Source organism: Pan paniscus, chromosome 1 (assembly GCF_029289425.2).
Source record: "Pan paniscus chromosome 1, NHGRI_mPanPan1-v2.0_pri, whole genome shotgun sequence".
NCBI classification, from domain to species: Eukaryota; Metazoa; Chordata; class Mammalia; order Primates; family Hominidae; genus Pan; species Pan paniscus.
Genome location: NC_073249.2, coordinates 161994213 through 162015351, shown reverse-complemented (window position 1 = coordinate 162015351; position 21139 = coordinate 161994213). Strand labels below are relative to the sequence as shown.

Sequence of the window (21139 nt, the reverse complement as noted above, 5' to 3'; positions counted from 1 at the left end):
GGCCTTAGGATCAGCAAAACATCCCAGGGTGGGGACCATCACCCAGGGCAGGAGGACGAACGGGGGCTCGTTCAAGGACTTAAGAGATGGCAGGAGATCAAGACCATCCTGGCCAACATGGTGAAACCCCATCTCTACTAAAATACAAAAAAAAAATGACTCTCTAAAAGGAGACCAACCCCAGCCCAGCCCTTCTCTCTGCTGACTTGCCCCTGACTCGGGGTGGGGCCAGAGGGAAGAGAGGGGAGACACACCTTGCCTAGACAGCACCGTAATGGGGATGCCGGGGTCACTGAGCTTGATGAATGGGCCACACTCACTGTCGATGCCCTCACGGGCCAGGAGGAGGTTTTTAGTACACACATTTCCATGGACCAGGTCTTTATCCTCCTGCAGAGTAAAAAGGTCAAGTTTAGCCAAGCTGCTCCTTCCCGCACTCTATTTCCAACCCTGGTCCCTCAGGTCATCTCTTCCTACCCCCAGCTACAGCCAGATCCGGACAGCCTGGCCCTGCTGCCAATCATCTGTGTGACTTAGGCACATCACAGGTGCCCCTTGGCTCCAGCTCCCTCATCACTGAACGCGGCTAAATAGTGGCACATCTCATTGGGCTTCGTGAGCATGATACTGATTAGAATCTGTGAAACGCCTGAACAGCTGACCCATGGTGAGCACTCCACACGTCAGCTACTACAGATGCTGGCAGTTCACTCATTCACTCAACACGTACTGCAATGCTTTCAGCCTTGCCATCCACATGCTGCAGTACGCAGGTCGGTCCTCTGACGTGCTAACATTTCCCACTAAACAGAACTCATGTGAGCACAGGCAACGGCCCCAAACGACCATCTTCAGTAAGCACCAGGCACACCTTTGTTCAACCACAGAGCTCTGGCCCCATGGAACCCAAGGACAGGCCCCTCTAGCTGCTTGGCTAGCACCTCCTTCCTGCCACCCCTCCCAGGACACTCTGGTTTCTGGTGGGACCATTATGGACATCAGGACGTTCTCACCAAGTAGCTCAGGGCACTGGCCAGCTGTTTGGCAACTTTGAATTTCCATGGTGTGGTAAGGACATCGCTTTTCCGGTGCATGAAGAGATCCAGAGGACCCCCTTCCACAAACTCTTCCACCATGATATCTGTAGGCATAAAAATAGTCATGTCTGGAACCTGGTCTGTGGCACGGTCCTCTCCTTCATCCCCTTACGACAGTCCACTTCAGTGGACACTACTCGGCCTCAGAGTACACAGATATCCTTGGGGGGTGCAATGGTGCAGGGGCTTCAGAGCTGGAAAGGCCAAGTTCAACCCCAAGCTCTTCTTCTAAACGGTGGCACTGAGCAAGTGACACTTCTCTGAGCCTCAATTCCCTCATCTGTAATAACAGATGGCGGCTAAATGTCACAAGGCCTGGAAAGCCTTGGCGGAGGGCCTGACACAGAGAACAAGGGCTCTGGGAACAACCGCCGCCACTGCTGCTGTTCTACAACACACCGTGACGCAGAGGTCAGGCCGCTCACATGGCAAAACTTCCCTCTCAACAGGACTCCTGCGTGAGTACACGGAACAGCTCACATTGTTGGATTCCACAGGGAAGAAGTCACTTGGGGTTAAAAAAAAAATCGCTCTTCTTCCAAACTTACATGTCAGGAACTCAGAGGCCAAGGCCACCCCTCCATCTCAGTGTGCAGCAGCAGCCCAAGGGCCCACTGGCTCAGTGGCTTGACAACCAAGAAAGGGCCAAGCCTGCCTGTGGTTAAAATGAAAGCCAGTCCATTCGAGGGGCCAGCGTCTTGCTGCTTGTGGGGTGCACTCACCTCGCTCACCTGCCCAGAGCTCCTTGGGCCTGACTCTTGTGGCCTTGACCTCATTTCACTCACCTCAGCCTCCCAGGTCTAGCACAGTGTAGGGTTCTTGCCAGCGTTGACAAGAAAACATTACACAAATGAATGAAAAGCAATCCGTTTTAGTTCCACCTCCACTATTAACTTAAGCAAATGACCTGCTCAGTCCCTCAATCTCCTCAACTGCAAAAAGAAAGGCAAGAAGCCTGGGCAATGTGAGGGTGGGAAGAGCCCCCACCATCTCCATAGCACCCAAGCTCCCCAGCCAGGCCACCCACCCCTTTGAAAGAGAACACACTTACTCTCCACGTCACGGACACAGACGCCATAGAGGTACACGATGTGTTTGTGGGAGACCTGTCTCATCATGCTGGCTGCCTCGAAGAAGGCCTGTGGGCAAGCAGGACATAGGAATGTCTCAGGCCAGCCTCCAGGGGGCTGCTCCCCAGGGGCTCTGTTGAGGGGAAAGCCAGTGGACCCAGGAAAGCTCACCACTGTCGCCACCCCAGGCCCTGAACATCAATCCTCTGGCCTTGGCTGTCCAGAGGCACTGCCAAGCCTTGTTCTCTGGGCCAACCTGGCAGGGATGTGAGGTTTATTTAGAAAACCTAACAGGATGCAGAGCAGGGCTGGTGGGAGAAGCTGGCTAAGAATTTTCCCACTGGATACTCATGCCCACCTCTCTCTCTTCCTTTCAGCTCTGGGAAATACCCATATTTAGCACTATGCTGGAACAAAGGGGAAATGAAGGCAGCCGATCTCTGCTCAAGATTTGACTGTGTCACTCTAATAGTCTGTAGAATCTTGGGTGAGTCCTTTTACTCCTCTGGGCTTTCGTTTTCCAGACTGTGTGGTGAGAGCCATGGACTGTATCAGGAACTTTGAACCATTTGGCCAGAGTCCTAGGGCTCCACAGCACGGCCACCTGGACCTGTCCTTAGGAAAGGTGGGGGTTGGGGGTGGAAGGGAGGGCGCAGGCTGAGTGTGAGGAGCTGTTCAACCCACCTCACTTACTCTACATGCAGGGTCCACTAAGATCATATGTGGAGAAAAAAATTCTGAGTAAAAGGCAAGTTTGAAAACCACTGGGCCACAAGAAGGGCAAGGGTTCTTCTCAACCCACTGTGTTCCACTGGCTCCAGAAACGGGAGAGGGGAGGGGAGGAGTTCAGAGGAAGACACTTGCCAGGGAAATATCCCTGTGGCTGGGGTCTAAGACTTTGAGGATCACTTTTATCTTCTTCTCTTCAGAAGTTCCTTCGTCATCCTTGTAATCCATTAGGGTCCCAGAATAGATGTGTGTTCTCGTGCCTCTCCCAAGGTGCTCGCCCTGAGGGAAGAAGCAGAAGGCTGGGTGACCTCTCTGTGCCCTGAAGTGATGGACCGTCTGGGAATGGGTCCTCAATGGGAACATGGACTATCAATGGGATGGGGCAAAGGCAAGAGGGCTCCCTGCCCCAGCTCATGATCCCCAGGCCTCCAGAGAAAACAACAAGCTATTTGGCCAAACACAGTGGTGACATTTGCTGGGCCCCAGGAGACAGTTCTCCTACTCCCTAAACGGCTCCTTGCTTTCTACCCCTAGGAACAGCCTTTGGCCAAAACACAGTCCTAACATGTCAGGACACTGCAAACAGGGCCATCAACAGCCAGCCACATGGGTCCCACCCCAGGCCTCCAGAGAAGACTCAAGAGAGGAGCCCCCAGGCAGCTCCTCTACTCACAGGCTGTGCTACCCTGTGAAGAGGCTTGCAAATCCCAGCTCTACTACCCGCTGGCCATGTGACATGGGGGCAATCTCTGCCCACTTTCTGCAAATGGAGGTAATAATGGTACTGACCTCATAGGGCTCTGGTAAGAATCAAACCAGGAAACAGGGATGGAGGCTCCTGGTACAGACTCAGGCACACGGGGCGGGGTGCGTAGAAACCCATCTGGTGGACCCATGTGTTATCTGAAGCCCTCTGGCACAGGTAGGCACAGTTTCTCACACTGGAACCATCTGTTTCCCATCCATTTATCCAGTGTGTGTGCTCATGTGTGTGCATGCACGCTAGGATTTAAAATTAGTGGTGCAAAGTACACCTGCATTTGCCCTGGCAACCTCACAGAGGAGATGGCAATGTGAAGATGAAGGTGGAGACTGGGGCGATGTGTCCTGGATTTCCTGACATGTGAAAGGGAACAATACCCCCAGATGAGTGGCAGGAGGACTGAATGAGATGATCCGTGCAAAGCCCTAGCCATACCATGATCTATTTCTGAGGACCCTTCCAGTTCAAGTTGCAATAATTCTGATTTTAAAATTCTTAATATTTGGAAATCGAAATGGGATTCATGAAACTTAGGCAATGTCAAGTTGTTGACATTAGCACCACAAAACTTGTAAACTGAAGATCCATTATTCTATTATTTGAGGACCCCCTGGAAATGCAGAAAAGGGACTGTCGCTGATACCTAGGGAATCAGTCTTATCCCCCATAGGAACATACACCATTGTTAATCAGGTATATTAATTTGCACAAATGCCACCATTTGTCATCTGTCAGAGCCGAATGGCGATGCATCCGCCCTGTCTGCTGTATCCTGGCAAGGTCTTTGGCTATTCATTAAAGCTGCATCTGTCATGAAGTGATCCATCAAGGTTATGGGAAGCTGTATTCCCAGAACATCCCATAAAAGCCATATGCTTTCAGAATAATTGCTCTTCCCATGGCCAAGTCATGACACCATGCTGTCAGGATTCTGCAGGGACCCACAAAGGCCCATATGGCCCACTTCGTCCTCCTCTGATGCTGTTCCCTCCACCTTGCCTAGCTACTTGAGCTCATCCTCCAGGAGGAGACCCTGTTTTTTTTTTTTCCCCCAGACAGGGTCTCGCTCTAACACCCGGCTGGAGTGCAGCAGCACAATCATAGCTCACTGCAACCTCAAACTCCTGGCCTTATGCAATCCTTCCAACTCAGCCTCCTGAGTAGCTGGGACTACAGCTGCTTACCACTACACACAGCTCATTTTTTCATTTGTATTTTTAGTAGAGATGGGATCTCATTGTGTTGCCCAGGCTGGTCTTGAACTCCTAGGCTCAAGCGATCCTCCCGCCTTGGCCTCTCAAAGTGCTGGGACGACAGGTGTGAGCCACTGTGTGAGCCGCTGTGCCTGGTCTGGGACTCTGCTTTGATACTGCTTCCCCCAGGAAGCTATCTCTGTCCTCTCAAGATTAGGTCCACATCCTACTGTACTTCCCTACTTTGGAACTTGACTCTTGCTAATGTGATTACCCCCTCAAAATAGACAGGAGCCTGCTGAAGCAGCATTCGTGCCTCGCACGTGTAATGCTTGATCTCTGTTGGCTAAGTGGATGTGGAAGGCATGGAGGATGGTGGTTACCTGCTTGGAGGCTCGAGGCAAGGGAAAAGAGGCAGGCCCCACGGACTACACAGAAAAGAGGCTATGAAACTGTGGCTCTGGTGACTGTAATCTCAGGACACAGCTCTCACACCACGAGAGGAATAGAGAACAATGATGGGCCTTTGGTGAAGAAATGTACCACGAGGGAAGTGAGGCAGTTTAGCTGTGGATTTCCACTCCCTCAAGCCCCATCCAACAATCTCGGGGACTCACTGAAAAAGGTAAAGTAACAAACCCCCGAGTGCCACTCTCCCCAGGCTCCTCCACAGCAGGCAGCTTCCGCCTCACCCTCCAACACCTCCAAGGCGCTGCCATCTCCCGAGGTGGTGAGTGGCCCCGTGCTTGCTTCTCTCCAAGGCTGCCGCACCATCTCCCTGATACCCCAACGCGTGGCTCTATGCAACAGGGCTGGGGAGCGGCGGCAGAACAGAAAGTGGGCTTTCCCTGGGCCTCACACCACCAGCAACAGCTCCAGGGCAGCCCCTGGGGAGATCCTGGGCTCCCCCCTCAGCCTGTAGATTCCGGGCAAAAAGGCCTCCAAAGACTGGGATCTGTTTCTCAAGATAGTTCTCCTTCAGGCCCAGAGTGTGCATGTCCTCTTGTTCCCTCCCTGTGTTCTCTCTTCCTGAGCTCTGCTCCTTCTGGAAGCATCATCAGAAAGTGCAGGACTGAACTCTGGAGGTGCTCCGTCACACAGCCTGCTGCAGGCAGCGAGGGGTGATGGCCATGCTCCCCTGTGGAGAGCCACCTCCTGCCCTGCCACCCCTTCAGCACTCCCTCACCACAGAAGGTCCCTGCAGTTCTAGGGAACCCCACAAAGCCTGACCAAACCACTTACCTCAAAACATGTCTCTGAGGAGCATCAGCAAGGGTGAAGAGGATGGAGGCAATGGTTGTACGGCTTTTGCCATCAAAGGAAAGTCTCCCTGTTCTTTTTCTACTAAGATTTCCCCAAACACAGCCTTCCTTCCCCCAGATCCCCAAGCTGCTCCATCGTGGGGAGGCAGGACCACAGGTGGCCCACACCCTGCAGCCGTGACTCACCTGCACCAGATCCTTCTTGAGGATCCGATCGAAACTCAGCTGGCTCATGGGGTAGACGGGCTGCCACTCCTGGGCTTTCTTAGTAGCCACCAGCAGGTTGGAGATTTCTGTGGAAGAGATTGGGGGAGTCTGAGCACAGCACCCAAGATCCGAGCTCTCAGACAGCCAACGTCTGCTGAGCCGGGGCCGTGGGACCGGTGTGCGGGTGCTTGCTGCTTCAGTCATTCGACAAGTGCTTATTCAATAGGCATATGGCTCCTACCCTCCAGGAGCTCACAGGGTAACGACAGAGCCAAAACTCCCAAATAAACAATTAAATGGAAAGCTACAATTTGTTCATTTCCTCTAAAGAACAGGTGTGTGGTGCTCCAAGGTGGGCACGGCAAGATCTGTTCTGGTAAGAAAGGTCAGAAACAGTTTCCCTAACGAAATTAAAATTTAAAATGTAAGACTGGAAACTGAAAGAAGTCAGAGACTGTCTATCTTATTTTCTTCTCCACCTCCACAGCCCGGTACATAGTAGGCACTCAATTATTATTTGTTAAATAAGTGAATGAATGACTGGCGTCTTTCTAAAGGATGAGAGCTATGGAAGGAAGAAGCAGTACCCGGGCCCAGGGCATGATGGGAACCAGAGGAGGAGGTGAACAAACGCTGGTTCTGAGCCAGAAGATCAGGGCAGGAGACCCAGAACAGTGCCCTGTCTGAAGCTCGTGGTACCAGCAGTGCCTGACATGGAGGAGGCGCTTACCAAATGCCCCCTCAATATGCAGGTTTAAGTAGACTATCCCCCAGATTCTACTGATTCAAACAGCAAACCCAACACATTACAAAATCCTCGATGCCAGGAAATCTACAAACCATAGAAATCACCTTTCCCGCCATGGAGCTACTGCAAGGAACGAGGTTATCATAAGGCAAGAAAGGACCTTCCAGATTCTGACTAGCAGGGAAAGTATTCCGGGAATCTCTGAAGACTTGTATGTTTTCATCAATTTTATTAACTGAAGCAGGAATATTAGCAAAATGACAACGAACATACATTTCCCTTCACTTCCTCTTTCCTGCACTAGAAGACAATAACAAGTTAGGGGAGAAAATGTAGCCATTCCAGTCCTGATTCCTGGACTGTAACAGAAGGAAGTTCCTAAAAGAACATCTGTAAGAACAGCCAGGCACAACCCATGGAGGCCACCACACACACCGCTGGGAGGCAATGGCTGCTGAGCGCCGGGTCCCTGCACAGGGCCACGTCCCTAATCCCTGCTATCCCTCAGGACAGGGCATTCTTTTCCTTTCTAATTTTTTAAGCTCACATATTCCGACTGTTTTCTCCGTGCCAGCCGCTGTTCTATGAGCATTATACACATTAACTCCTTTGTCCTTATGACAATCCTATGGAATACACAGTATTCTTATCCCCATTTTATAGATGAGAAAACAGAGATTCTGAGAGATTAAGTAATTGGCCCAAGGCCAGGCAGTTCGTAATCTTAGGATTCACACTGAAGTCAGAGATGCTCTCGTCTCTACCCTTCTCACAACATACCTGGCCCTAATCGGGAGAACAAATGTGGGTGCCAGAAACAGGGCTCAGGGAGAGGCTCCCCTTGTTCTCACAACCTGGGCACTCTTTTTCCAGAGGCTGCTCCCTCCATACCATTTTCCTGACTCCACCCTGTTACCTGGGGAAAATCCGATTCAGAGGCAACTCAGGCTCAACTCAACTCAGGAGAAAAGGCATCAAGAAGGGGCCCCGTGGCTGGTGTCCACAGGCAAGAGGCCAGGCAGCAGAGCCACTTGGGAAATGAGAGGCGGATGGAACCGAAGCCATTTATGAACTATTCTTTGCATGGGCACTTCAGGGAACATGGCACCAGGGTTAACAATGTGAATAGGGGAAGCCACAGTGCCTCCATGAAGGTGTTTCCTCACTAGAAAAATGGGGGCCACAGTTGTGTCCTTCGTAGTTTACCGTGTGGACGAATGGGATGACGCAAGGGAACGGCTGCCTTCAGTGCCTGGTATGGAGTAAAACGCTCCCTGACTGGTTGCCGCCGTGATTATGACTGGCATTACATCTTAGTCACTGTCATCATCCTTCCTGTATCATCAGGGTTCTGGAGTGGGAGATGGGTAGTGGAGCTGGACACAGGACACAGGACTAGAGATGTGGGACCTGCTGAGCCGTCACGCCCACTCTGAGTGGCCTCCTGCTTTTTCACTTTGCTTTTTATTTATCCCATGAAGAGTTTCTTAGTTGCATTTTCAAGTGAGAAACCCAGATCAGGGTCTGGCTATCAAAACCCCGTGGTTAGGAGAGCAGAGGAGCTGAAGAACCCAACACAATATTCTCATGTCTAATTTTCACGATTTCCCCACTTCTCTAATTTGCACATGGCAGAGGGAAGAGAGAGAGCTTTGGAGGACCTATGTAAGGAGGCCTCACACACAGGCCTTATTCTTACTCTCCCAAGGTCAGGAGAATTGGTGCCTGCTCTAAAGTCCTAGGCTGATGGCTGCACCTTTCCAAAGACAGTGTGACCTGGGCAGGGCGGGGGCGGTGGTACAGAAGGAATCACTGGACTTGGAGTCAGACAACGCGAGTTCAAATCCCCACTCATCCTCTACCTAAGTGATCTTGGGCATGTCTAATTGGGATAACAACATATTCTGGGTTATTTTGAGGACTAAATGACTTAAAACATGAAAGATCTCCAAACAATGCCTGGCAAATTGTAAGCCCTGCTCACATGATAGCAGCCGTTCTTATTAATTATTGCTACTGTTCTACCTACTACCGATACTACTAGCTACATGGCCTTGAGCAAGTCACTTACCATCTCAAGTCTCAATTTCATCACCTTTGTAATATCTACAAAAAGCTACTGTGTAGATGAAATAAATGAGGTAGGTACATAAACTGCCTGGGCCACAGTAGGCACCCACCATCCAGCAGCTCCTGCTACCTGGTTCACTTGACAGGCATTATTCACGCTGACTCCGTGCTGGGCACTGTCCTCCCCACGAGCCCACAGAGTGGTGAGTGAGACTCAGGTCCTGTCTTAAGAGTTCACAGTCAGGTGGGAAAGGCAACAGGAAACACATTCAGCACTGAGTTTCAGGAGCCTCAACTGGGGTTCGTTCCAGTGTGTTGCTGTGAATAAATAGGGCTGTTGGGCTTTAAGGTTTGAACTCACTCTGAGGTCTCACAGCCAAGTGGCAGATGTGTTTTTACCTTTGCAGAAAATCCTCAAGCATGAAAACAAAGGCTGCAGTTATTCTCTGAGCCTGGCAGGAAACCCTATCTGATCAAGAACACAAGTCCCTCCTCTTTCACCAAGTTCAGTGACAAGCCCCTTGCTGAGACCAAAAACTGATTCAAACATCAAGAACCCAGGTCCCTTTCTATCCTGGTGCTGCTTCCTCTGCCCACTCCTGGTGGTGTGAGGGTTTATGGACACGTTCGCTTGGAAGAACAAGATGTGTCCCAGATAAAGACTCCTCAGAGGGTCTTCCTCTGACACTCGTGGGGCCTCAGTGGCAATCGCGCTGCTCCTTCTTTGAGGCCTTCCTCCTTCTAAGGGAAGAACCTGACGCATGAAGGGCAGCATCTTGAGGTGAGGAGCAGCAAAATAAACAGTTCTCAAGAGCTAGGGCACTCAGGTTAGGCCTGGCACTCAAGCCCCTCTTTGACGCTGACCTTTGATGAGACCCACTTCGCTCTTCTGGGCCTCAATTTTCTATCTATAAAATGAGACAGTTGACTGTGTGACCTCTACGTGTCTTTCCAGTCCTCACATTCTAAGAGACAAATCCACCTGCAGAACATCAGTGACGCCGTTCAAGAGGCTTAACAAGAAACAGCTGAGTGGCTCACCCTTTGGATCCATTTCACTCCCTGATCCTCCCTGGCCCCTACAGCCTACAGGATAAAGACCCAGCTCCATGGCATAGCACTCAAGGCTCCCACACCCTAAGCTCGGCCTCACCTGCCCCTCCCTTCCACCTTCACCTTCATGGCAGCCCCCGCCCATGCCTCTGTTTGCACGTGCCGAGATGCCCTGACCACACTGGCAACCTCCCACTCATCCTCCCACACTCAGTTCAAGAGCTGCCTCCTCCAGGCAGCCCCCTGTGCCACGGAACTCAGGGATTTTGACCATCCCTTTCTGTTTGACTCCAGGGTATGATATCTATGTTAGTTAAAACACCCATCACAAACTGCAGTGGCCTCATTTACCTGTAACATCAGCATTAGGCTGGGAAACCCCCAGAGAGCAGGGACTGGACCTTATGCATTTCTGATTCTTTGCATCTGATATAGTTCTTGGCCCACAAAAGATGTGCCAGGAATATCTCTCAGATAAATAAACCAGTGACAGGAGACTCCTCAAGGCATTTTATCTTAAGGAAGAAAGAAGTGATTTTCTGCTTACTAATGCTGAGCATGCCTCTTTCTGCAGCCTAATGAGATGCTGAGAAAGGTATATGCCTCTTCTACAGAAAATGCTCACACTCAAGGGACTGGATGTGAGTTGGGCACAGAAGTGTAATTAAACTCAATAAAAAACACCTAGAAACTGTGGGGAGGGTCCACTTTGTTTAAGTCAGTCAGCGTGTTTTGGTCGATCTGGGTCTCAGCACATTACTGATGGGATACAGCCTGGTTCTGGCACGGGGAGACGAACCTCGGGGCTTGGGCTGGCAGCAGCGTTTTAGCATGAAGCTGATGTTATCCGTGCGCAGGATCTGCTTCTTGAGGTGGCTCATGAGGTCTCCCAAGCTGGGGAAGCTGCGGTCCGAACCGTGCAGACTGTAGCGGCCCTTCTGCACCTCGATCTGAAAGTTCTTGAACTGCTTCTGGGCACCCTGCACCTGCTATTCAGGAAATGACCAGAAATTACATGTTTAAAATGGGGTCAGGCATGGGTATGTAAGATATTAACATTAGGGGAAGCTGCATGAAGAGTAATTTTGCACCATCTCTGTAACATTTCTGTAAATCTAAAATTATTCAAAAATAAAGTTTATTATCAATAAATAATCCAACCAACAACTAACTAAATAATGAAACAAGGTCCAGGAGAAGGCACTGATAAAAGGGAGTTAATACTACAGCAGACACAGTAGCTATTTCTACAAAAGCGTCACTTGGTTTTTCACATGTAAGATAAAGTTCATGAAAATCCAACCTCATAGGATTGTTGCTACAATTATCTAACATGGTGTATTGAAAAACTTAGTAAGCCCTTTATAAAGTCCAGCAGATATTATGTATGAGGTAATAATTATGATGGCGCAACTTCTCAAGGAACAGCCTCAAACTGAGCCCTTCCAGGCCATGTCTCCACTTGAGGAAAACCACACTGGGAGCTGGTGTTCCGTGTCTGACCCAGGTTTGGGACACTGTGGTGCCAGACAGGAGGTATAAGCAGTTTTCCCTCATGGGCTCTTTTTGTACAAACTAAACTATTTTAGTGGTAAACAATGAGGGCCAGAAAGACTTACATAAGCTGTAAACTAGGAGATCATATTCAAAATCTCAGTTACTTCATCTGTACAATGGGATAATATCACCTACCTAATATGGCTATTACAAGGCTTAAAAAAGCACAAGTAGGTACAACGCTTGGCACAGGGTCTGGTGGGCCACAGTGTGCGGTGGAAGTAATCATTTCTATGACTGCTGTTTTCCCCGGGTGATGTGACATTGTTAGGGAGTCACGGACACTCTTGGTACTGCACAGGCCAATTCCACTTCAGGAGGAGGCTGGGCTGTCTCATGCACCCCTCCATCGTAAACACATTGAACTTCCTCCAATGACTGATGAATAGACGGCAAGCATTCTGGGAAGGCAATGAACCTGACAGGCTCTGAGCCACGGAGCCCCGAGGCCCAGCTGTTCAGCAAGAGCCTGGGCAGGTGGTGGTGTTCCTGCATTGCATCACCCAGGACACTTGGCAGCGCTGGTTCCTTCTGCCGTTTCCTCCTCCCACTCTTGACTGAGTCCAGTCCCAGGGGTTCACCAATAAGCTTGTCCTTCCTGCGTCTACCCTCCGTGCCAAAGGCCCCTCCGTGTCCCAGGTCTCCCCATGCATGTGGAGCCTAACCAGTACTGATTAAAGTGTACTGATGTAAAGTGTTTTGTAAAACTCACTGTCTTTGAAAATATTCCACTTTGTAGTTTTTTTAATTACATTAATAACAAAGGCATTTGTGGTCTAGTGAGGCAAAGTCAGTAATTCTGGTGAATATCTTAGCCCTCAGAATGTATCTCACATCATCCCCAGCTTCAGCTACGCTTCAATCACTAAAAGACATCTCTATTCATTGTTCTAAGATGGGGTGGCAATTTGTTAAAGTGTCTGAAGCTACCATTTGGAAAAAACTGTGTTAGGCCATGTGGATGAAGTGGAATTTGGGCGCTGGTTTGTACCAGTGAATGCTGTAGACAGGCATAGCTCTGGGTCTGAGATGATGGTGGCACTGAGTCTAAATAAACCACTCTAAATAATGACACTATACTTTCCAAGTGTTGGGTGTGAATTGGTTTTCTGGTCATGTTCTGTCTTCCAGAGCCATGGTGGACCCCCACCATGGGTCCCATGAAGGAAGAAGGGACCTACAGGGGGAGGATGTAGGGGTCTGGCTACTGGGGAGCAGTCTCCTTTTGAGAGCAGGGGCCCTTGCCTGACCTCCCAGGGATCTTCTCAGAGACCCAGGCTTTTCAGTTCCACCCTGCCAAGGGTGGTTCTGTCTGCAGCAGCTCCTGAACCAGGCTACACTGGACACCTCATGGCTGTATGGCCTGGTCCAAGCCAGTGTCCTGACTGACCTCAGACTTCTCAAAGCAGGTGACGGTCATGAGGATGTTGTCAAAGTCGGTGCAGCTCCACCTCAGCACGTACATCCCCTCCTCGCTTCCTTCTTGCCGCAATTTATTGATGGCGTATTCTGTACTAGAGGGAGAAGTAGGCAAAGGGAGAAAGAGCTCACACCAAACAGGACTTTGAACCTCTGGGCTATCCACTCTCCTGAGCTGCCTCAAGTCTTAACAGCCCCATCACACTATCTGCCCGGGATCCTAAAGTCCCCTCTGATGCCATCCATGAGCATAGCGGAAATACCGAGTGGCCTCAGGACCGATGGAGTCTCCAAGGTTGAGAAGAGGACTCAGCCTCCTGCCCAAGGCAATGAGCCCTGCTTGTCCCCGCATTCCCTACGGACATCGTCTCCAGCTCAAGACAGAAGAGCCTCTCTGGAAGCTGGTGATGAGGATCTGCCATGCCTCCCCTCCACCCCTAGCCAGCCCAGTGGAAGCACAAACCTCATGGGGGTGGGAACTGGAGGCCATGTTGTTTATTGCTGTATCACCATGGGCTCACACTGAGAGAATACATCAGTGAGGACTGGACAGATGTTAGTAGGAACAGGCCTGTCTTACATTTCTTTGTATCCCCAGGACCAGTGAGTCCTGGCATGTAGAGAGCAGTGAATACTGACTGAATACATCCCTGCATGAGGTGAGTGCTGCTTGCTAAGTGCTGGTGAGAGAGGGCCGCCATGGTTTGTGTGTTTTAGAGAGACAGGGACATTGTGTACTTTCTAACTGCGCCATGCCTTTGCATGTGCTGACCTCTCATCTAGGTACCCTTTCCGCGCTTTAAGGCCTGGCAAGCCATCATTGATTCTTTGGTTTAATCAGATTTGAATGCCACCTACTCTGAGCAGACTCTTTAGGCAAGGAATGTCAGCATCCCATCAAACATGAAATATCCATTCATTCAACAAATACTCACTGAGGGCCTACAATGTGTCAGACCCCTGTGTGTACTAAGAAAGCAGTGAGCAATGCAGCCCCAGCCTTTGGGAAGCTCATATTCTGGGAGGTGAGGGTAGTCAGACCAGGAACAAATGTTATGTTATGTAAATAAACATAGTATCTCAGGAGGTAACAACTGCCACTGAAGGAAAATAAGGTAGAGTGCAGTGGCCAACATGTATGGGATGGAGAAGGGAAAGAGGTATGATTGTATATAAGGTGGTCAAGGAAGACTTCACGGATAAGGTGATATCTGACTAGCACCTGAAGGAAGTGGAGGCTGTGCAGATTCTGGAGGAAGGGCATTCTGAGCCAAGGGAAGAGCGAGTGCCTGGGCCCTGAAGCACAACCATGGCTGGGACGTTGGCAGAAGACGCTTTTCAAATGCTCAACCCCTTGCTCTGCCATTCTTTGTGTGTCTGTTTCCCTATGAGTCTGTGAGCCTCTCAAGGCCAGGGCCATGTGACTACTAAGCTACCTGTCCACAAGGCAGCCGGAAGAGGGAAGAAGGTGAGAAGCACATCATGTGAAAGGTGGCAGAAGAGATGCTTCCCCAGATATTCTGTGGTCTGAAAAGAGAGGCTCAGAAGAAACACAGCAGCTGGCTGTTTTCCTTTGCCTGAAGGGCTGTCCTATGTAAGAGAAAGTCATAAGAATCCCTGTTGTCTCAAAAGGCAGAATTCAAGTGAGTAGGCAGAAGTTACAGAGAAGCCAACTACAGCTCCATATCAGAAAGGTATGCACATCTCTCACAGTCAGAGCTCCAATCCATGGGCTGCCTCACACATTGCCCATCACCAGAGGTACTTCAGCACAGGCTGCCAGTTCTGAGATGCAGGTGGGACAAGGCATCCCACACAGCCCCTTCTGGCCTTAAGGCTGTATTACCCTCACGGTCCCCACTGTTCACCTGGCACCTTGGGACAAGCTGACTGACAATTCCATTTACTACACTGTCTGATGCTGAGACCATCATCTGATCTTTCTTTTTCTTCTTTTATATATTTTAGAGATGGGATATTGCTATGTTGCCTAGGCTAGAATTGAACTCCTGGGCTCAAGTGATCCTCCCACCTCAGCCTCTCAAGGAGCTGAAACTACAGGCACATGGCAGCATGCTCAGCTGTGTTCAGTGTTTCTTGAATTGCCCACATTGTTTGACAGAGCAAGAAATCAGAAAGTGTAGTACTTCTTGATCAGCTATGGAGAGGTGAGGGGGTTAAACTATGAAGAGAGATCCAAGTAAAGAAGCAGCATTGAGGGGCTGCTGCAAAGAGGATGGTAGGAGATTACAGGAAGGCCTGACCAGAGCTTGGACAGCAGGGAGGAAAGGAGGACAGCCAACAAGTACCAGGCAGCATGGTCAACTGGCCTGACCTAAACAATGATGACATGCCCCATCACTAAAACACGGGCTCTCTGCACACCAAAGGCAACTGATAAGGTTCTAGGACCAACCAGATTGGACCATGACAGCCATTCTGTATGTTGTGGACGATCAACGGGGGGGCCACGTCGGTGCAGAGGTAATGATGGGCGTCTGCTGTGAGCCGGAAGTAGCCATCTACCAGGGACACAAAGGACAAGGCCTCCTCGTGGGACGAGAGCTTCAGTTCCTGTTGAGAGAGAAGAAATTCCCACGGTTACATCATGTCTCTATCAGCTTAAGTGGCTGACTCTGTAGGGAGGTACACAGTGAGAAGATTTTTATAACCCAATGGGAACCCCAAAGGGAAAACCTTTTCATCAATACTAAATATACCCCTTGCATTTATTTATTTATTTATTTATTTATTTATTTATTTATTTATTTATTTGAGATGGAGTTTCACTCTGTCGCCCAGGCTGGAGTGCAGTGGTGAGATCTCGGCTCACTGCAACCTCCGCCTCCTGGGTCCAAGTGATTCTTCTGCCTCAGCCTCCCAAGTAGCTGGGATTACAGGCACCTGCCACCACACCTGGCTAATTTTTGTATTTTTAGTAGATACGGGGTTTCACCATGTTGGCCAGGCTGGTCTTGAACTCCTGACCTCGAGTGATCTCCCACCTTGGCCTCCCAAAGTGCTGGGATTACAGCCGTGAGCCACTGTGCCCGATCCCCCTTGCATTTATATAGGACTTTCACTGTTCAACACATTTTCCCATCTATTATCTCAAACTATCAGATGACTCTGTGTGTGTGTGTGTGTGTGTGTGTGTGTGTGTGTTGGGGGTGACGCGGTGGGGGAGGCTGTGGCAGGCAGGGAGACATGCAGAGAAGCTGTCCCCTGGGTCCAGATGGGAGAAGAGGAAGCCTGAATCAAGGTGGCAGAGGCACAAAAGTGGAGGTGGGAAGGGGCAAAGCATGCACCGTGATCTTGGCACTCAACGGTGAATGGCTAAATCGGCATTATTCCTGCTTAGGAGAAAAGAAACAGAGGCAGTGTGGTTCATCTCATAGCAGGCTTGCTCTAGAAGGTGAAACTCCTGGATTTTAATCTAGGAATAATCCCAGGCCCAGTGAAGAGTTTGCTAGATTAAGCCTAGGGAGCTCTGAGAGTTGGAGAGAGCAGAGTGTCTTACTCAGAGTGGGAAGAGGCAAAGGCACCTGTGGAGAAGAGGAGGGAGGGGATTTCCATCAAGGAAGGTTTTCTGAAAGACACCTGTGTTGTAGATTTGGGGTACTTTTGTCCTGATCATTGATCCCTGAAGAGACTGCCCATTTGACAGGAACTATCAGGTCAATCAAGAACATTTCCTGGCAAGGGAAGGTATGCAAAAGCCATGATTTGGAGCTTTGACTCACAAAAAAACATTAAAAAGCATCTGAGGCTTCAAAAAAGGGCAAAATGACTCTTTCATAGCCCTGTAGAAAGGAGAGGCAGGTGGCAGAAATGAGAGGACAGTGAAGGGAAAAAGGAGCAGGGGAGACAAGCCACTGGGCAGGAGGGAGGTCAAGGGCCTAGTGCAGCTGTAATGCCAAAGGAAGCATGCCTGGGGCTATGAGGAAGGAGGCCTGGAGAGGGCAGGGTCACCATAGGAATGGCACCTCAGAAAAGAGAAACCACACTGAGCACACTGCCTTGCGGGTGTGACCAGGCACCCACCTGCGGATATCCCTGAAGAGCAAATTCAAGATGCTCTGAACAAGGGGCAGGCTGGCCTGGGCAGCCCCTCACCCAGCCACATGATAAGTAAGACCACATCTGCACTTACATTTCCTGAGAACAGGAGTCTAAACAGAAATGAGGGATGCCAAGGAGATGTAGAGAGAAGTGATACATGAAGGTCTGACTTGACAACATGCTGGTATCAGGGTTTCTTCAAAGCACTGCCTGATTAAAGGGCTTGGGAATCCCATGGCTGGGAGGGGACAACGAGGGCATGAGATTCTAAACTGGCAGCATGGAGCAGTGGTCAACCCTCAGCTCAGGCTCTAGAGCCAGCTGCTCTGGGTTCAAATCGCAGCCTCTCCACCTGCTAGTAGGGTTATGCATATGGAATCATCATTTTTATAGGTCAAAATGGTCAAATACTGGCAATTTCAAATGCTTTAACCTAACAGCTTTGTGACCTTGGACAGGTTACTTAACCTCTTCGTGCCTCAGTTTCCCCTTATCATACCCATAGGGTTGACACGAAAATTAAAAGAGGTGGTATTTGTGAAGTGCTTAGAATAGGAAGTACCTGACACATAGTAAGGGCTAGCGTGGTAAAGAAAAACAAACTAATGGAGGAATCAAGTCTTTCTTTCTTCCTGCCCTCCTCCTGCTCCCTCCACAGCACTGTAGCTTGGCATAGAGTCACTGGCCCATGTGGACAGGGTGAGCTCTGACTTAGATGATGGGTGCACCAACTTGTGTTGGTGCTAGACTTGACTGTGTCAACCAGGACAGGACAGGATGGGGCAGGCTCATAAAATGTGCACCAGGCATACACCACGTTGAAGAGCCAGCTCATGGACATGTCAGCCTCTCCCTCATTCCCTTCGGGGTCTCTGGGGGATGATAATGCCTTAGAAGCCGAAGCAACACAGGCAAAATGCACAGGCAGGAACCAGACAGAGCTGGGAAGTGCCTGCCACTTTCTCACTGAGTGACCCTGTGCAAGATCCCATGCCTCTTGATTAGTTTCAGATTCCTCATTTCAAGTAGAGCTGATGCTCAGTCCCCTAAGGTTCTTACAAGGACTAAGACAGACCAAGATACAGGCACAGCATATAACACGGGGCCTAATATCCAGGATGCAGCATATGACACGGGGCCTAATATCCAGGATGCAGCATATAACAGGGGGCCTAATATCCAGGATGCAGCATATGACACGGGGCCTAATATCCAGGATGCAGCATATAACAGGGGGCCTAATATCCAGGATGCAGCATATAACAGGGGGCCTAATACCCAGGATGCAGCATATGACACGGGGCCTAATACCCAGGATGCAGCATATGACATGGGGCCTAATATCCAGGATGCAGCATATGACACGGGGCCTAATATCCAGGATGCAGCATATAACACGGGGCCTGATATCCAGGATGTGCTCCATCAACAGCCCTTCTTTTCTCCCTCCATTTTGCATCTTTCCACCAACATCCATCTGAGCTCTTCTACTTCTCCCCCTTCACTTTGTTTTTACTATATTTTTCTAATAAAATTAATGTAAGTTTTTTGTTTAAAAAAAAGGAGGGGAGAATAAGAAAATTAAAACCACTCATAATGCCACCATAAATAAGTAGCTGTTAATATTTATTTTTCTAAGAGCATGTGTATATACATGCATACCTATTGATATTTTGAACAAAACTGGTCCCATTCTATAGGTAAAGTTTTATATCCTGCTTTTTCCCCTGACCTTTTTTCCAGGTCATTAAAAAATTCAGCAATTTTTTAATGTCTAATATTCTGCTGCTCAGGCAAATTGTGATTTATTTTCCTATTCTCCTATTATTGTATATTTAAGTTATTTTCAGAATTTTGACACTTTAATTACTACTGGAATGAATATTCTTATTCATAAACCATAACCTGCCTCTCACATTGTTTCTGGAAGATAGATTCATTCTCTAGATTCCTGAACAGAGGGATATATAAATATTTTCAAGGCTTTTAACAGGCTGCCAAACTGTTTTCCAAAAGGTTATACCAGAAAGACAAGTTATTCTGAATACAAGAGAGTGACTGTCTGCCCTAAACCGTATCACCAGGCTCTTCCTCAGCACTGAGCGTTATCATTGTGACACAGTATCTGCCACATTTTGGCAGAATGTGGCCTTTCCTGGTGTTGGCTCCACTCACCTTAAGAGTGCTAGCTGTCTCACCAGCCGCTCTCTCTGCATGTTGTTGGCTGTGACTTCCCCTGACACAAACAGGTTTATTTTGGCAGAGTTCCCACTTCCTGCTTGTTTAGATTATGTCCTCAAGTGATACCAAAAAAGAGGAAGTGAGATTAAACACCCTTTCCTCTGTCCGAGAGTCACTGGGGTGTGCCTGACACCATATCGATGACTGCCACTGTGGCCGAGGCTCGCCTGAGGGCAACGTGGAGCTTCCTGCTTTGCACTTCAGCTCAGCAGAGAGGCCGTGCCAGAGCCCTTGGGAGGAAACACTGACATTCGCTGGTTTTCTTTTCCTTCAAATCCACTAGCTTTGTGAATTAAATATTGATGCTGAGGTGTATTTGGGAGGGAAGCAAATCCTAAGGCAGATTCACATTTCTGAGACCAAAGAAAGGCACTGGAATGTATCGGTGTAACTTTAAAACACTGAGAATGCCTTGGTAATAGGAATTTTTTGGCTTCAATAAGAAAATCCTGTTTTCTCTTTAGGACAGGAACTCTGAAAATCATGTGCTGCAGAACGGAACTCAGCAATTCTCCCTCTCATCACCAGATCCAGACTTAAGAGCTTCTGGGACAAACTTACCATTTTCTTGTTGTCCTGCTTGTTAATGCTGACCACAGACTCCTTTATTACAATGTGAGTGATTTCAGGGAAGTAAGAAAAATTGTTCCACTCTTCCCGGATCTTGTTTTTCTCCTCATCCTTCTTGTGTTTATTTTCCAGTTTTTTCCGCTTCAGTTTATTTTTTTCCTTTTCAACAGAAACAACCTGATAAGATACATAAAAGGGACAGGGTTAAGTTGCTTTCTTCATTTTCTATTGGTAAAAGGTCAGTGCTGCTGGGAAACCTATGCAGGGCCTAGGCCCAAGGAAGAGAAAGCCAGCTCATCTGGACTTGCAGGATTGGGGGAGTTGGCACCTGCAGGGTTAGGACCAAAGAACTGGGTTATATCAGGGAATCCTGGGCTTTCACATCTGGAAGAGACCTTAATGAGCACACTGTCTAAACTATATAATATGCAACGTACACGGAAACTCAGAAAGGGAAATCACTGCTCACTAGACATGCATCTACATTCAGGTCTCCTCACTTCCAGACTACTACACATGCTCTGACACAAACAGATAACATACTCTTCCCAGTTACCACTGAGCTGAACATGAGCTTTCTCCTATCACCAATCGTCTTGACTTTATAACAGTACTCAAGTCGGGATTTTCCAGAGAAGACATGAATTTCATGCTTGAAATAATCTACACACTGAATAATATATATCTGCACAAGTGAAAATATTGTGTGTCGCTTAAGCCCTGGAGACCAGAGATCTAGGTTAAGTTCCTGCCTCTGCCAATTACTTAACTAGTGACATCATCTCCTTGAGCCTCATTTTCCTTATTCATGAAATAGAGAGCTTACGTCTTCACAGGGTTCTCTGAGATTAGACAAGTGCTAACTAACATAGTATAATACCTACTATACAGAAAACCCTCAGTAAGTATCAAGCATTATTGTTTTAGCATGAGAATAAAACAGGAGGAGAAAATGAGTCTCATATTTTATTTATTTATTTAATTTTTTGAGACAGTGTCTTGCTGCCACCCAGGCTGGAGCACAGTGGCAAGGTCATGGCTCACTGTAGCCTTGACCTCCCAGGCTCAGGCGATCCTCCCAACTCAGCCTCCCAAGTA

The 21139-nt window shown here is 48.9% G+C and overlaps 1 protein-coding gene across 2 annotated transcripts in view; it reads right to left on the bottom strand.

Moving 5' to 3' along the window:
- Nucleotides 1-21139, bottom strand: part of JAK1 (Janus kinase 1) — a 132604-nt gene that overhangs the window by 10954 nt on the left and 100511 nt on the right. The window contains exons 8-16 of one of the 2 annotated variants that reach the window (XM_034966665.3): nucleotides 20033-20218; nucleotides 15585-15742; nucleotides 13140-13263; nucleotides 10992-11181; nucleotides 6301-6407; nucleotides 3032-3175; nucleotides 2149-2236; nucleotides 1014-1141; nucleotides 255-390 (exon numbers count right to left, since the gene is read on the bottom strand). In XM_034966665.3, the coding sequence (XP_034822556.3) occupies nucleotides 255-390; nucleotides 1014-1141; nucleotides 2149-2236; nucleotides 3032-3175; nucleotides 6301-6407; nucleotides 10992-11181; nucleotides 13140-13263; nucleotides 15585-15742; nucleotides 20033-20218 (1261 nt within the window). The remainder of the gene's footprint in view (nucleotides 1-254; nucleotides 391-1013; nucleotides 1142-2148; nucleotides 2237-3031; nucleotides 3176-6300; nucleotides 6408-10991; nucleotides 11182-13139; nucleotides 13264-15584; nucleotides 15743-20032; nucleotides 20219-21139) is intronic. The other variant, XM_034966708.3, reaches the window with a different exon arrangement.